The sequence below is a fragment of the Talpa europaea genome (assembly GCF_964194135.1).
Source record: "Talpa europaea genome assembly, chromosome: 10".
Taxonomy (NCBI): domain Eukaryota; kingdom Metazoa; phylum Chordata; class Mammalia; order Eulipotyphla; family Talpidae; genus Talpa; species Talpa europaea.
The window spans coordinates 94,714,085-94,731,814 of NC_140077.1; the positions used below are offsets into that span (position 1 = coordinate 94,714,085).

At 45.9% G+C, this 17,730-nt stretch overlaps 1 protein-coding gene across 1 annotated transcript; it reads left to right on the forward strand.

Moving 5' to 3' along the window:
• Positions 1-1,656: 1,656 nt before the first annotated feature.
• CHMP7 (charged multivesicular body protein 7) lies at positions 1,657-14,737 on the forward strand (the record flags this gene model as incomplete). Its single annotated transcript, XM_084245404.1, has 10 exons — positions 1,657-1,955; positions 3,677-3,848; positions 11,412-11,597; positions 11,733-11,866; positions 12,708-12,756; positions 12,991-13,110; positions 13,415-13,513; positions 13,753-13,813; positions 14,273-14,452; positions 14,685-14,737. 10 exons carry the CDS (start codon positions 1,657-1,659, stop codon positions 14,735-14,737), a joined length of 1,353 nt encoding a protein of 450 aa, XP_084101530.1.
• Positions 14,738-17,730: the final 2,993 nt, after the last annotated feature.

The window sequence follows — 17,730 nt, forward strand, 5'->3', positions numbered from 1 at the left end:
TGTTAAGAGCAGCAAATGAGATAATGACTGTGAAAGTGCTTTGGGGAATATAACACAAGACATCAGACCATCAGTTGTTACAATCACTCATAAAATCAATCACATCCCTTCTCTTCCTTCAAAATGCTTATTATAATTCTCCCTTACATTGAGTTATAACTACTAAACAAACTGTCACCAGGATAATCTACACTACACTAGGTAATCTACATCCAACATAGTATTGTATTTCCTTCAAACAACCCTATTAGGAAACATTAGTTTACAGAAGAGGAAACAGGCTCAGAAAGGTTAGATACATGATCAAGGTCATACAATGAGTGAGGCCATATTTATAGTCAATGCAGGTAATTGTTACCTGGTTCCATTAAACAAGAAACTCCTTTCAATTTATAAAAGGTTAGATTAAAAGGGAAACAACTTATTCCTACTACACTGGACATGTTCATTACATAAAATTTTTTGTGAGAAAAAAATTTTTTGTGATAATCTTATCGCATATAGGCCCTCTCAATCTAACAAGATAGGAAGGGCACAGGTCAAGTTATGTCCCTTCAGTTTGTGAAATGTCAGCCCTTGTACCAGCCCTTGGAGAAGTAAGGAACAAGACACAGAATAGTTGATACTAAACTCTGCTTTCCAAGAAAGAGTTCAACAACGATTCAGCAGATCCACAATGAGTCAAGACAAGCTGGGGTCTCAGGGAAGAATAGAATTGAGCTAGATCTTAGGATACTGGTGCTGAGAAGGAAACTGAGAACACCATTTTAGATAGGAAGGTGGGAAGCAAGAATTTATCTCTCTCTCAAAATCGCTATATACGCTTGAGCGACCAACAGTTCTATTCGCTGGCATTATCCTGAAAGGCAGCAACGTTCAAAGTTAGGTCTGAAGGGCCCCCCCTCCCTGGTGGCGCAAGGGGTTAAGGCCCAACCTATGAAGCTGTTCGCAGCCACTGCAGGAGTTCGATCCCCGGCCAGGGAGGTGACCCACGTGGCGCAGCAGACCTCTCCCGTCTCGCTCGCTGTTCCCCTCAGCAGTGTGTTTCAGTCAGTTTGCCTGTTCTGCTCCCCACTCTGTCTCTGGTGAATCCTCTCGCCCCCCGCACCTCTGGCCTGTGCCCCAGTTCCTGTATGCATAAATAAATAAATCTTAAAAAAAAAAAAAAAGAAAGAAAGAAAGTTAGGTCTGACGTAAGAACCCCTGGGCTAGGAGCGGTTTACTGCGATGGTTGCGGGAGTCCCTGCGCCCCTAGCGGGACTCTGCATTTCCACCATCTGAAATCACCACAAATCAGGGGCGTCATCGCCTGCCTCTCTATACTGTTCCGTCAAACTCTATGATTGCTGGGGGCGCGCCGCGCACCTACCGCCGCGCAAGACCGACTGGTCTTTCCGCACAAAGACTGCGGGAAGAGGAGTCGGCGCAGGCGCTCTGAGGCTCCCAGAAAATCGGGTCATCGTCCCGCCCCCTGGCGAGGGGAGCACCGCTTGGCACATGCTCCGTGAGGCCGCCCAGGACTTATTTCACGCTGGCGACGGTGGTGACGTAATGACCGAGGAGGCGGTGGTCAAGGAACGGAAGCCGGGAAGGAACTAGGGCGGAAGGGGACCAGGGCCGGGGTTGTGTTCGGTCCTTGGCGGGGCTGGGGTTCCGATGTGGTCCCCGGAGCGGGAGGCCGAGATCCCGGCCGGGAGAGACCCCGCGGGCCTACTGCCCCCCGAGTGGGAGGAGGATGAGGAGCGCATGTCCTTCTTGTTCTCCGCCTTCAAAAGGAGCCGCGAGGTGAACAGCACCGACTGGGACAGCAAGATGGGCTTCTGGGCGCCGTTGGTGCTGAGCCACAGTCGCCGCCAGGGGGTGGTGCGCCTGCGTCTGCGGGACTTGCAGGAGGCCTTTCAGCGCAAGGGCAGCGTCCCGCTGGGGCTGGCCACCGTGCTGCAGGACCTGCTGCGGTGAGGGCGGGCCCGGGCCCGGGCGGGCCGGGGTGGGGGCGGCGCCCTGAGGGCAGGGACCCGGGCCTGTTCTGACCCCGCACCGCGCCCGGTCGCGGTGCCCAGATGAGCAGGTCTGTTTCTAGGAAACCAAGACGACCCGGAGGCTGGGTTAGGGGGTAGAAAAGGAGAGGGGACACGGGATATGGGAGATACTGGGGCCATAGTCCTATTAGATGAGGCTCAGATGGTAAGAGAAGCCAGCCTGGCACAGGTGACAGCGATTTATCTGGGCTGGAATCCTGTTATGTAGTTATTTTGTAGGGGTTAGAAATTTGAATTACCCCAGGAACAGCTGGTTCATGAAATGGGATTTATTGAACTAAGGGAAATGAGAGCTAGGAGGTCAGTCCTGGGGAAGAGGCCTTTAGGGGTCTTGGTAATAGGTTCTAGCACAAGTCCTGTGTCTTGTGCCTATGTTGGCTTGTTGGTGGCACAAGCTGTTTGCATCAGATAAGAGCCCAGGAAGAGGGGTGAGGTCTTTAATGCATCTTTTGGTGCTTGAGAAGGTCCTGTAGGTGCGATGTGTGCAACAGGTGTGTTTTGGAGGTACCTGAGGCTGCACACACCATTTTATCTAACCCATCGGCAGGATCTCTGTCTGCAGTGTCTGTCAACATACTTGGGATTACAAAACTAGTTAGAGGTAATGGCAGGGCTGGACCCCTGGTCTTCTGATTCTAAACCATTTTCATTTCAGGTTGTCTGTAATACTGAGGGCAGCCTAGTGAGCATGTGCCTCCCTCCTATGGGACAACGAAGTCAACTTTGTTGCATTTCTTCAAGTTTGCTTCTCTTCCAGTACTTGGCATTGGCTGATATGCTGGATACCCCTTTTGGACGTTTCTTTTTTCTGAGAAAGTGTGCTGTGGAGAAAGTTGTAGTTCATGCCTGAAGTGGAGAGCATGGGAGACGGTAGCTGAAGAAATCAGTGAGGGAGAAAACAGCCTGGGCTTTCTTACTGCAGCAGGACCACCTACCACTGCAATCTAGGAACCTTGATATCTCCATTTCTCCTCTCCTCCCTGCTGGCACTACTGACTATCCCTGGTGCTTGATTGGGTCTGACACCTGAAAAATTTCTGAGGGAGATATTTCTCTGGAGATGCAGCATAGCTATTACTTAGCAGCTTTGGGGGCAAATCCTGGCTATGCCACTTGATCTTGGGCAAATTATGTGCTCTTTAAACCTTAGTTTGACCAGTTATAAGATGATGAGTGTAACTAGATTTATTGTGAGGTTTTGAAGAGATATTTCTTATAGCCCTTAGCATAGTGACTGGTAAGCATTTAGTACATTTCACCAGTACCATGAAAGGATTATATCTTGTGTCCACCCTAAGTAGGAATAGCTTCTGTAGCTTCGTGTGCCTCTGTAGTATTAGGGGAGAACTTGTGTTTTGGAGCCAGCCAGTTCAGACTTAGCCTCTCTCCTTACCCTCTCGGTGTTCTCATTAGCTAACCCCCGAACTCTGATGACACATCTGTCTTTCCGAGAGGTGAGGCTTAGGGCTGGAACATCAATAATGCTGCTTATAGTAGCTGGCGCAGGTAGGTACCTATTAAATGCTGTCTGTGATGATGGTGGTCAAATCCCTCTTTGGGGGTAAGGAGGCAGGTGGGAACTAGAATAGGACATTGAGTTAAACCTACCACATACCCTTCTCTTTGTTTGCCTGCAGTCGAGGGGAGCTGCAGCGGGAGTCAGACTTCATGGCCAGTGTAGATAGCAGCTGGATCTCCTGGGGAGTTGGAGTTTTCCTGCTGAAGCCCCTCAAGTGGACTCTCTCCAACATGCTGGGGGATAATAAGGTTCCTGCGGAGGAGGTGCTTGTGGCTGTGGAGCTGCTTAAGGTAGGTGCTGAGAGGGGAGAGGTCTGGATGTCATCTGGCGTGATGACAGCATCCTCCATGTTTCTGTGTGAGTTTATCTGACTACTTCTGTACATTGTTTAGTTGTTTGTTAGTTGGGCTTTGACACATTAAGAGTAACCCTTTTTTTAACAATTGTCAGTAACATTCAGTTGATTATTTTCAATATTTATAGGAATTAATGAGAAGCTAAAGTTTAGAAAATGCTTTGCCTTCTGTGGTTTACTGACAAAATTTCTTAGGATTTCTGAGGACCTTGTGACTTTGAGCTTTGTCTTCTCTTAAATCAGCAGACTTGGCTCTGATCTCCTCTATTCTTACTTACTTCCATCACTTACTTCCAAGATACTGCAGGCCCTTGGTACCATCATGCTCTCCTGGTCAGCTTCCTCTTGGCCTATGTTCCCACCCAGCCTAGTGTGTACAACTGGTACTGCCTGCCTCCCTCGCTGGTAACTTCAGCTCTTGTGTAGCTCACTTAGTCCGCACCAGCGACGCCATTAAATCAGTACCTTAGATCAGTGTGAGGTCTGCCATCCCTGTTGGAGAAAATCACCCTGTCATCAAGACTGGAGTCCCTCTTAGGATCCCCAACTTTAGGAGGACCTTCAGAATCATACCACAGCCCAGTCTTGTCCCCTCCCAGCCCCTCATAGTGCCTTCCATTCTCCCTCCCTTCTGCTTTCTGCGGTAGAATCTCCTAAGTTAATGCCTTCAATTTTCTGTTGTTGCATCTCTGATTTAACCTTCTCTGAGCTCTTCCTCCTCAACAAGTTCAGAGGATGAAATGTCTTTCCTCTAAACCACTTGTACTCTGGAATCTGTCCTTACCCTGCTTGTCCTCTTAGTTAGCCTCTTGATCTGTATAGTCCCTCCTCCTCCCTTGATGCTCTCCCCCCTCAGCCGCTAACCCACTTGGAGTATGACTCCTTTCACAGTATGACTCCTTTGTGGGCCCTGGGTCCCTGCTTAGTTACTGCTCTGTCTCTCTCTCTCAACCCTGTTGTCACCACATACTCTTTATCCAATACAAACCTGCTTCAGCCCTAACACCAACAAAACTGCTATGGATGAGGGTACAGTAGCCTTTAAGTATGTGTTTGCACGTGTGTGTGTACACTTATGTATATGTTTACAAAATTGACTGAACACCAGGTAGCAGAAGTATGCTGCAGACAGTAGGTATTTTTGAAACTTGCAGGCCAAGTCCAATCTCAGGACCCTTGCATAGCCCTGGAAGTTTCACACAGGTGGAGCCAGCTCAGAATCCTTATTCCCCCATGCCAAGAGGAGCTCTACTTTCTCCTCACCTCATCAGAGCCCTACACACACTCTGCCTCAGACTGTGGAGAAAGTCTCCAGAATCTACCAACTTTTCCCTTTCCCCCAGGAGTTTTGACTCAGCAGCATACATTTCCTTCCTCCTCTCCCCTCATGCCCTCTCTCTCCTCCCCATAATACAGTTATTTCCCCCACCCAACAGCCTTACTCCCTAGGCTCAACCATGGTCCCCTAGAGACTCCAGAATATTTGCTTGGTTCTGGGCCAAGGGCCGTTCCTCTTCGCAGTCTTTGACCTCATGTGTTCCCCACCTGGAGCAAAGGGAGGTAGATCCTTGTGTCCCCACAGATCACCTTTGGACTCACAATCTTTTTTTTTTTTTTTTTAATAGAGGCATGCTTTATTTATTTGTTTGCTGGTTTGTTTGTTTGTTTTGTTTATACATGCACTGGGTACAGTCAGAAGCGCGGGAGGGTGAGAGAATTCACCAGAGCCAGAGCGGGGAGCAGAGCAGGCAGAAGGACCGAAGTACACTGCTGAGGGGAGCAGCGGGCGGCAGGAGAGGTCTGCACGCCATGTGGGACCCTCCACTGGTGGCCGGGGAGCAGCCGGGGATCGAACCGGCGCCGCAGAGGCCGCGCGCAGTTTCGCAACCCAGCGCTCAACCGCTGCGCCACCGGGGAGGCCCTGGACTCACAATCTTTTGTGAGCAAAGGTAGAAAGAATGTGAGTAGGGAGGAATTACTTCGACCTTCCAAGAACCAACAATAAATTCTGACAGCAGTGTAGTCTAATTCTATTTAGGTGGAAAAATAAATCTAGCTCTGCAGGGGCACTGTACTGTTAAATATATAACCAGTTTACATCACTCAACAGAACACTTAACAATCTCATTCAGTGACATCTGCTTTCAAGTACTTGGTGACTTCACCGTGTTCTTCTGGTATGAGGACATGTTTATATGCATGAAACTAATGGGATATTTTTACAAAATGAAGAAAGCCTGCTTCTTAGGTAAATTGATTTTCCCACGTCTAGAGTCAGAAAGCAGTCAGTAACTTTTTACTTTATTTGAAAAGATGCAAAAAGATTAAAATTGCCCATTATTTTGCTACTTAAAAAAATATATACAGGGCCTCCCCTGGTGGTGTAGGCAGTTGAGCGCAGCTCTGTGAAGCTGTCTACAGTCTCTGCAGCACAGGTTTGATACCCAGGGAGATAGCCACATGGCGTGGCAGACCTCCCCTGTCTTGCCTGCTGCTCCCCTCAGCTGTGTATTTCAGTCATTCTGCCTGTTCTGTTCCCGTTCTGTCTCTGGTGAATGCTCTCATCCTCCCGCACATTTGGCCTGTACCCCGGTTTATTTATTGTATGCATAAATAAATCTTTTTTAAAAAATTAAAAAAATATATACAATGAAATGAAATTTCCCTTCTGCTCACCATTTCCATCTCTGTGGATATGTTCCCTTCCTGTTTGCACCAGTGTGTGTGTGTGTGTGTGTGTGTGTGTGTGTGTGTGTAGATGTATATTTTATTATTGATCCTGTCCAACTCCCTATCATGTTATTTTCTATTTTATTTTCTTATAACTAATACTTTCTGAAAATCTTCTTTGTTTACTTGTTTTTATTTGTCCTACTTAGAAGGAAGACTTTCCTTAGGCTCTGGAACACTGGGAACAGTGCCAGATACATAGTATACAGCCAATAGATATTTTTTAAGCAAATAAATGAATATACAAACGTATATATACATATATACTCCTTTTTTTTTTTTTTTTAAAGATTTATTTATCCATATAAGAACCAGGGTACAGGCCAAATTCACGGGAGGGTGAGAGGATTCACCAGAGACAAAGCAGGGAACAGAACAGGCAGACTGACTAAATACACTGCTGAGGGGAGCAGTGGTGAGACAGGAGAGGTCTGCTGTGCCATGTGGAACCCTCGCCGGCCAGCCAGGATCGCACCAGCGCTGCAGAGGCTGTGGACAGCTTCACAGCGCTGCGCTCAACTGCCTGCGCCACCAGGGGAGGCCCTGTACGCCTTTGTTTTCCAGGAATGGAATCTTACTTACTTGTTAGTCTGCAGCCTGATTTTTTTTTTCTTTCCATTTTTTAAACTATATCATGACCAATGTCGATCGATTTCATTCTTTTGGATGGTTACCAAATAATCTATAGATACGCCATAATTTACAAAATAGTTGCCACATAGATGGGCATTTATGTCTTTCCAATATTTGTTAAGAAGAAAAATTCTGGGCCTCCCTGGTGGCCCTGGTAGTCTCAGCACTATGAAGCCATCCTCAGCCACTGCAGCAGGAGTTCAACCCCCAACCAGGGAGCTAACCCACATAGCACAGCAGACCTCTCCCGTCTTGCCCGCTGCTCCCCTCAGCAGTGTATTTCAGTCAATCCACCTGTTCTGCTCCCTACTCTGTCTATGGTGAGTCCTCTCACCCTCTCGCACCTCTGGCCTACACCCCAGTTCTTGTATGCATAAATAAATGAAATAAAAATCTTTAAAAAAAAAGAAGAAAAATGCTACAATGAAAGTCATGTTCATATATCTGTGTACTTCTTTTATTTTTATGCAGTTATTTCCAGAAATGCATATGGACATTTTAAATTTTAACAGAAATTACCAAATTACACTTTGATCAAGACTACATTAAAGTGGCCAATCCCCCCATATCCTTACCGATATTGTCTTAAATTCTGCCAATTTGATGCATCAGAATAATACGTCCTGCTTTCACCCATCTATTGGCTCTTCCGTATACTGAGTACTCTCAGAGTTTTCTCTGCTGTCCTGGTGTCTCCTTTGAGTTTCAGATTTGTATATCTAGTTACCTATGGTATGGATCTTCTTGGGTGTACCTTAGGCAGCAAACAACATGTTCAAAATAGGGACTGTTTTCTCCTTCCTTTAAAATAATGTTTTTCCTTTTGTTTCCTGCTGTTAATTAATAACATCACACACACCCACAGTTACTCAAGGCAGTTCCCAGGAGTCACCTAGACTCTCCTCTCTCCTTCTCCCCATACCTAGTTACCATGAGCTGCTAGTTTCACCTTCTAAATTTTACTTGAATCCATCCCCACTCTGTCCCTGTTACTATTACCTCTTTTACTTCCTTATAGTCTCTTGCATATATGGTCTCCCCACCTCTGAGCCTCACTCTTACAATCCATCCTTTCACAGTTGACAGCTAGATCTCTCTTTAAAAAAAAAAAAAAAAAAAAAAAAAGATTTATTTATTTATTTATACAAACATTGGGTACAGTTAGAAGCATGGAGGGTGAGAGAATTCACCAGAGCCAGAGCGGGGAGCAGAACAGGCAGACCAACGAAGTACACTGCCGAGGGGATCAGCGGGCGTAGCAGGAGAGGTCTGCGTGCCATGTGGGGATCGAACCAGCACTGCAGAGGCTGTGGGCAGCCTCGCAGCCCAGCGCTCAACTGCTGCGCCACCAGGGGAGGCCCTAGATCTCTCTTGATCTAGCCGTGTCATCTCCCTTCAGTAACTGCCCACCATGTGCAGAATAAAGAAGAAAATACAGGTTGTCTGCACCCATGAACACCGTATTGACTCACACTTACGCTGCTGCTCATGACTGTCCCTCTTCCCGGGATTCCCTTCCGTCCCACTTCACTTGGTAACTTACTTACCCTTCAGAATATTGCCCCGCAACCCCTTTTTTTGCAAGCAACCTCTGAACTCCTTGGTATTCCTTCCCTATATTTTCATAGCTTTCTGTGTAAAAGCTTTTTAATATGAGGTAATCCCAGTTGTTTATTTTTGCTTCTGTTTTCCTTTCTGTAGGTTTGAGGCTCCAACGATATCATTATCACCGATGTCATGAAACATATTGCTGTTTTCTTCCATATATTTTGTGGTTGCAGGTCTTATATCCAAGTCTGTTAGCCACTTTGAATTTATTTTTGTGCATGGAGTTAGAGAGGGATCCAATCTCATTTTATTACATGTGTCCATCCAGCTTTACCAGGACCATTTTGTTAAAGAGACTTTCCTTTTTCCATTGCATGGCTGTGGCTCCTTTTTCATGAATTAAATATTGGTGTATATGTGGGTTTATTTCTGGAATCTCAAGTCTGTTTCAGTGGTCTACTTTTATTCCAATATCATATGTTTTAATTACTATTGCTTCGTAGTATGATTTAAAACTCAAGAAATTTCCATTTCTCTCCTTTTTTCTCAGGATTGCTTTAGCTATTCCAGGTCTTTATTCCATATATATCCTATTTCCTTAAATAATACCATTGGTATTTTATGGTCATTGTATTACGTTTATATATCATTTTTGGTTGAAGAGTCATTTTGACCAAATTGTTCTCCCCATCCATAAAATGTCTTTCCAACTCTTTATGTCTTGTTCTATATCCTATAGTAGAGTCTTGTAGTTTTTATTGTCTAAGTTCTTCACCTCCTTGGTTAGGTTAATTAGGTATTTAATACTTTTTGATGGAATTTTCTTTCTTTTTCTTGTTCTTCTTTTTATTTATATAGAAAAATGCAACAAATTCTTGTATGTTAATTTTGTCACCTGCCACTTTGCTGTATTCATTTATTGTGTCTCATAGTTTTTTGGTGGCATCTTCAGAGCTTTCTACAGACAGTAACATATCGTCTGCAAATCGTGTTAGTTACACTTCTTTATCAACTTGGGATTCCTTATTTCCTGTTGCTGTCGGATTGCTCTAACTAAAACCTCTAATAATAAATTAAATAGAAGTGGTGACGGTAGATACTTGTTCCTAATCTTAAAGGGAAATCTTTCAGGTTTTCACCATTAAGTATTATATTTTCTGTAGGTTTGTTATGTGAGGCTTTTACTATGCTGAGGTCAGTTCCTTTTTTTCTCATGTTGTTTAGAGTTTTTATCGTAAATGGATACTGAATCTTATCAAATGCTTTCTCTCCATTTATGATATTATCATACAATCTTTACTTTTATTGATGTAATGTATTATGTTGGTTGATTTACATATATTAATCCATGATTTACATATATTAACCTATTTACATATATTAACCATTGATAATGATGTATATTCTTCATTATGTATTGCTGAATTCAATGTGCTGGTATTTTGTTGAAGATTTTTGCATCAATATTCATCGGGGTATTGGTCAGTCTGTAGTTTCTTATGTTGTTTTAGTCTGATTTTTATGTTAGGGTAGTATTGGCATCATAAAATGTTTTAGGGACTGTTCCTTCTTCTTGGATTTTTAGAAATAAATTTGAGCAAGAAGGGCATTAGTGCTTCTTTAATGGTTTGATAAAATTTACTTATAAAGTTGCCTGGCATTGGGCTTTTGTTTTGGGGGGAGATTTCTGGTTACAAGTTCTAGTTTCATGATTGTAATCAGTTTATTCCCCTTTTCTGTTTTACACTACTTTAATCTTTGTAAAGTATATTGTTCTAGAAATTTGTCCATTTCTTCAAGGTTATCAAATATATTAGAATAGTTATTCATAGTAATCTCTTGTGACCCTTTGTATTTCTATGCTATCTGTGGTACTTTCTCTGCTTTCATTTTTAATTCTGTTTAATAGTGTTTCCTCTTTTCCTTCCTTTGTTAGTGTAATTAGAGGTTTATCGATTTTATCTTCTCAAAGAACCATCTCTTATGGTCCTTAGATTTCTGTTTCATTTGTCTCCACCTTGTTATTTCTTTCCTTCTGTTAACTTTGGATCATGTTTCTTCCTCTTCTGCAAGTTGCTTTAGGTGTGATATTAAGTTGTTCATTTGTCTTGAGACTCTACGGATTCAGTAATATTCCTTTTTATAGCACTGCCAGTGGCATAAAAATGGAGAGACTAGGTTTGGTAGGGAATTTAGATGTAATGTCATTCCCCCACCTCAGCTTGGTGATACTGGCCCAGGGTCATACAGCCTGGGCTGAAAACCAGGCCCTAGGCCTTGTCCCTGGGCCTTTCTGCCTCACCATGCAGCCTCATTCTGCCCTCAGGAACCATGTCTGGGGCAACAGCCCAGATGAGAGGGCACACTCAGAGCTGGCTCCTAGTAATATCACGTACCTCATTTCATCCATCGTCTCCAACCTCTCCTCCAAGTTTTAAAAAACACAAATCCTTTTTCCTTTTCCAAAGCTGCTACTTTAGGGAAGATGAGGTCAGTACCCCCTGCCTTAGCTTTTGTGTGGTCGTAGTTTTGAAGCACTGGCAGTGGGCAGCGGTCAGAGCTGAAAGCACATTCTGCTTCCCTGCAGGAGAAGGCTGAGGAGGTGTATCGTCTGTATCAGAACTCCCCTCTCTCCTCCCACCCTGTGGTGGCCCTGTCGGAGCTGAGCAACCTCTGTGCAGGCTCCTTCCCAGATGAGAGGACCTTCTACTTGGTGTTGCTACAGCTGCAGAAGGAGAAGAGAGTCACAGTCCTCGAGCAGAACGGGGAAAAGGTATGGCGGTTGAGTGGTTCACTCCTTGACTCGTGATGGTTTATTAAGTATACACTGACGTGCCCGCCGGCACCTGTGCCTGGGGATTTCTCAGCATTGGTGGTAGGGGCAGCAGTAATTTCTCCTGTCCCTCAGATTGTGAAGTTTGCCCGGGGGCCACATGCCAAGGTCTCACCTGTCAACGACGTAGATGTTGGGGTGTACCAGCTGATGCAGAGTGAACAGCTGCTCTCGCGCAAAGTGGAGTCCTTGTCCCAGGAAGCAGAGAGGTAACTACCCCTGAGCTGAATGTCCCCTGCGCTCACCCTGGCTGGTCCTCAGAGCCAGCAAAGCGTTGGTGTCTGTGGGCTTTTTTTTTTACATATTATTATGATTTTTTTTTTTTTACTAATTATTAAAATACTAATTACTCAGTGTAGCAATCATGGAAAGCACAGACTATCACAAAGGAGAAAAACTGAACTGTAGTTCTTCCCCCAAAGATTACAGTTATCGATCGGCATTATGAACACTTCTGTGCCATTATCCATTTAGCTGGTATTTATTGAGCCAGGCCTTGTGTTGGGGACTTAGGGATACAGTAGTGATCAAGACAAGTCTCTGCCTTCCAGAGGCCTTTCTGAAGTATTCCTGTTCTTCCCCTGATGACTGTGCAACGTGTCTCTGCTAAAGACATATCAACTTTTCTGAGAAGTAAGATATAGGACATTGAAGTAGAATGTGCTTGTTGAGTCCATCTTATCGTGGGAGAAATCCTCCATTGCTGGAAGGCAAAGGGATATATCTGAAGTCATTGCTGGTATTAGGAACTGGCTCCCTATTTCCTGGCTCCCAAAGTGACACTGTGTTTTAAAGGTGCCTCCTTGGCATGTTCTCGCCTTGTGGACAGTTTATCATTAGTTAGGTTGCCTTTCCCAATGTAGCTGCCCAGGCTGTGTCTCAGCTCACTGCAGAAGTTTGTAAGTGGAGGGTTGGGAATCTTTTTTTTCCCATTGGGTGGACAGGATGTAATCCTCCAATTTCAGTGACTCTTTAGGGCCCTGTCACCGCCCCCCCCCCCACTCCATCCGATGGCATAGTCATCTTGATCGCTGTTTCTTTGTTACATAGGTGTAAAGAAGAAGCCCGCCGGGCGTGCAGAGCAGGAAAGAAGCAGCTGGTGAGTCCTCTCTGTTCCACTCAGGTGTGTGCCTGTGCCGGGCTGGCAGGGAGAGGTGCCCCAGCAGCTCTGAGAGCAGCCTTCTTGGAACTCATGGGGAATAATCTGCAGGTGGCTGAGGCACTGTGGCTTGGCACTGAGGTCTGGGACTGGCTTGTCATCTAGGGAGGGCTGTCTTCCTTGTTCCTTCAGCCTACCTCGTCTGACCCTGACCTCCTCTCCATGCTCCCTTAGGCACTGAGGTCTCTCAAGGCCAAACAACGGACGGAAAAGCGCATTGAGGCCCTGCATGCCAAGCTGGACACTGTTCAAGGCATCCTGGACCGAATCTATGCCTCCCAGACAGATCAGATGGTAGCCACTGCCCCTCTGCCCCTTTTCTTGGCCAATATCCCCAGCATGTTCTGCTTATCCCCACTGCTGAGGCTTTGTTGTTTGAAGGAGGCCAGGTTCTTTCAGGATGTGCTTGGGATTACCTTCGCCTCTTCTATTGGGAAGTTTTGGCCCCAGTGGGCATGGAATGAATCATGTGTGGGTGGCAAAGGATACCCCAAAGCTGTCTTTTGAAGGTGTAACAGTATTGTGTTGCCAGACGTTCTTCATGCCAAATGTTCTTATAATTCTGAAATTCTTCAGGATGATTCTGCTTTCTCTTTAGGTTTTCAATGCCTATCAGGCTGGGGTAGGAGCACTAAAACTCTCCATGAAGGATGTCACAGTGGAGAAGGCAGAGAGTCTTGTGGATCAGATCCAAGAGGTACAGAAAGGGGCAGGGGAGGGAAACCTATAGAGGAAGGCATTTGGGGACAGATGTGACCAGGTTGCATGTCCTCTTTCCTCAAACTTGACTTTTTAACCATGTGAACTTGAGGAATCTTTCTGTGATTCTTCGATCCCGGCACATTACTTTGTAACCCTGAACATTGGGACCCAGAGTCTTTGAGTTCCACAGAAACACCATTCAGAGTTCAAGGCTCTGTGCTTTTTTTTTTACAGCTGTGTGACACCCAGGATGAAGTTTCTCAGACTCTGGCTGGTGGGGTAACTAATGGCTTAGGTGAGTCCGCAAAGTTACTGTCTCTTCCTAAGCGGACGTTGTTCCTGTACGTGATAGGTTTGATCCGGGTCTGCTTTTCCTGGTGCGGGCTGTGCTTTCCTTCTCCCTCCCCTCCTGGGCTTACCAAACGCCATCATTGGAGGAACCTGCCATCTCCCTGCAAGATTGTATCGATGACCCCTTGATGTTCCAGCACGCCTTACACAGGCTTCTGACTGGAAGATCTTTCTTCAAGGGCGAGGGAAAGCAGGGGCCATTCCAGGGGTTAGCAAAATGCCTCCCTGATGACTGAGCTCTGAGAGTGGAAGCAGAGCACCTGCTTGAAGCCACCCTTTCCCTCCCAGCCAAGTGATTTTGTTGTAACCTGCCAGAGGTCTGGGCATATTTTGTAAAGTTGAACAGGGTTTTATTAACCTCAGTCCTGGCCTTATGTGTCCTTATGTCATCTTTTCTTTCCAGATTTCGACAGTGAGGAACTGGAGAAGGAATTGGACATCCTTCTTCAGGATACCACCAAAGAACCTTTGGATCTGCCTGATAACCCCCCTGAGACGTTTCATACCAACAGTGTGCCTAACCCTAGGATCTCGGACGCTGAACTTGAAGCTGAACTTGAGAAACTGTCCTTATCAGAGGGAGGTACGAGCTGTGTTCCCAGGGCTGCTGCTGGCCATGTGACCCTCTGGGTGAGAGTGGCTGGCACAGGGCTGATGGGCCCCAGCCCAGTTACTCAATGTGCCAGGGTACCGAAACCCTGTAAGGGGTTTGAGGATTTATTATTTATGTTAAGACTCACTCCCTTAAACATTGGGATGCTTTCATCTGAAAGACTTCCCTGGTGTGCAGTGCTTGTCATTTCTTCTCCTTGCAGGTTTGGCCCCAAGCAGTAAATCTCCGAAAAGGCAATTGGAACCGACTCTCTAAAGCCATTGTAGGACCCTCAATTGAAGGACCCTCATGTAAAAGAGAGACCAGGCTTGTGTTTGTGTACATAGTTATTTAAATGAGAAACTTTCAAAACTTGTTGAAGAGGAGGAAGGAGAACCACTCTGATTTATCTGGATGCTACCACTATCAGCAGGACAGATACAACTTTCTGGAAGCGTGCTCCTCAGGCTTGCTCCCAGCTGGTATCATGGACCTGCCTTCTCATCTTTATAGTGCCACAATTTATACAGTCCTGTGTGTGACCCGTCGTCTCTCATAGCCTGCAGTTCTTGCCATTGGCTCAGTTAGGTTTGTCTTCACCCACCAGCTTTGTTCCAGCCAATGAAGGTGAAAGATTTGCAGCTTTGCCAAATCAAAGTCAGTCCTCCTCCCTTAGCCCCACTGGTTTTTAGAGACATTTATTCTGTCTGTGAGGTCAGTTAGACAACTTGTTCCGGTCCTACTCTAGTTGCATTGGTAAAAAAGAAGAATGAAAATTAAACAGCTGCCACTTTATGGAGAAACACACAACATAAGCTCTAGGGTCATTCTCAAATTCTCCAGGTATTCAGAAAAAGAGGTCGCCCCTAGGTGTCTGGGAGTCCTCACAGCTGGTGGCGGGGCTTGTGTGGTTGCGGATGCTACTGTCTCTTCCATCTTATGCAGAAGAAGACCTGACTGGAAAAAGGGTTATTCCTGATCTTTTGAACTTGAATGGAAAAGCCCAGGTGACGTCAGGGCCCCAAGTGTCAGAACCCCGTATGATTTTTTAGAAAGGCACAATCTTTGCCTTGCCCCCATCATGGAATAACTTAAATCTTTGTATCAAAACAAGCTACACAACAACACACCTCCCCTTGAGCCTGGCACACAACAATGGCTTCCTTGTTTGAATTTCAAAAGCATTTTACTTTTTCAGTGTCGCCCACTGACAGGGCAGGGAACCAAGCCAGGCTGTGCAATAGAAGCAGAAGAGGTGGCCTTCTGCCATGTCTGCTGTGTGCTTCCCTGTCCTGCTCTCACCTGTCCTGCCTCCTGAGCCCTGCCTCCCTGCCCCCTTTGGTGAACTGGGGAGGGTGGCATGGGGGACAGACAGAAATGGGTCTGAATGCTCTGGCAATGGGGAGAAGCAAAGGCATCAGCCACGCTGCACCTCTGCTGCCCCAGTACAAATGTTCCAGCCTGGGGCCCCTGTCCTTCCTGCTTGAGGGGGTGTAGAGCAGAGGAGGAATTTGCTCCAGGACAGGAGCATGAATCACTGTTCAACAAATCTCTCTCCCGCTTTCCCTTGGTAAACTGAAATATTGGGGTGAAGAGAAACAATCACTATTTTTTCTTTTTTATCTGGTAAAAGAATTAAAAGAAAAAAACCAAGTGCTGGTCCCTGTCTCTTCTTAGATTGTACACAGTTTCTTGTTCCATCGTGGCTGCCCCCCTCGTGCCCAACATGTGCACCTGGGTCCTTTGACTAGAGGCCTCGGGACAGTGTTGAGTAGCTTCACAGTGTGACTTCTGAGCTGCTGAGGTAAAAGCTAATTGAGTGCTCTTGTGCCGATGCTGCTCTGGGGGAGGATGTGTTCTTTGAAAGGCCTTGATTTTTGGAGTGTACTATTGGTTTTATTCTTTTTCATAGTCTGTTGTTTTTAAGTGACCCAATTTCCCCTGCCCATATGAAAGTACCATGTCTTAGTCTGGCACCAGCATTTACTCAGCACCTGCTACTTACCTGCTGTTTACCACGTCCTGAGGGGAGGCCAGCTCAGGCTGAATGTACTTAGCAGCAGACTACCTACCTGCGCTGGGTAAGTCACCAGGTGAACCACCAGGATAGGACACCACAGGCCACACAGAGCAGAGACAGTTTGAACAAAGTGGAGACAGGCCAGGTTCTCTGAGGGAGGCATGTTGTTGGGAACCCCACTCCCAAAAATAAGCCTCTTGCTTGCTTTTACTCTCACTGTCCTGAGCTGCTGAAGAGTCCTTGCCTAAATGTTTCCGCCTGGTTTTTTGCTGTGCTACAGGAAATGCCAAGATGTTGAGTCTGAGCTTGGATCAGAGTGAGAACAAGGAGCTGCTCTCTGGCTGTATTTTCATCACAAGATCCCCACGTGGGGTCGAGCCAAGCTTCAGGAGTCTCCTCTGGAAGAACCAGACTTAGTTTATTAAAGAGCTGGAGGGTTTTCAGATATGTTAAGCTACATTAGGACCAGATGAATCCAGACACTGCTCTCTGGAAAGTGAAGTGCCCTACAGGTTGCAGATAAAGAGCTAAGAAGTTCAGAAAATAGATAGTGAGGTTGGTGGGCTCAGGAAGAGCCTCACTGTAGGGATGACACCCAAGTTTTCATTTCCCTTGACTATCTCTTGGGTATTAAGAATCTTGTAAAGCAACCTAACAATTTCAGAAATATGCATGATTTTGTGGGGAGCAAGTAGGGAAAGCATCTGAGGTCACATAGAGAATCAGGAACTAGTTCTGTCTGGGAACCTAGCTTAGTTCTAGTTCTCACCACTAAGCGGTGTATGACTTTGGAAACGCAGCTCATTTTTCATCTGTAAAATGGAGCAAACAGATAAGATGACTCCTGAGATTCTGATGGCCTTAGTGCATTTATGTGCGACCCACTTCTCAAATCCCTGTGGCTCTTGATGAGTCAGAGCAGAGCCACAGCAACGTCAAGCCTGGAAGGGCGGCTGGTTACTGCTAGCCAGGGACAGCATGCTGTTTGCAGAGAGCAGGGGTGGGAAGAGTGAATTTTGGGAGGGGAGGAGAAAGGTAACGTCTCGGAATGGCCCAGTGGAAACCTCTGAAAGGGTCTCCTAACCTGGGACCCAGGACCTGAGTCAGCACTGAAGTGACACCATTGTGAGAGGGATGAGGAGGGTTAGACTGCAGTGACAGCATTGCCTGCTTGAAGGGGTGAAAGCGAAGCCTGAACAGGCCTGGGGAAGAGATCAAAATATTCTGGTTCAATCTGCTGGGCAATCAG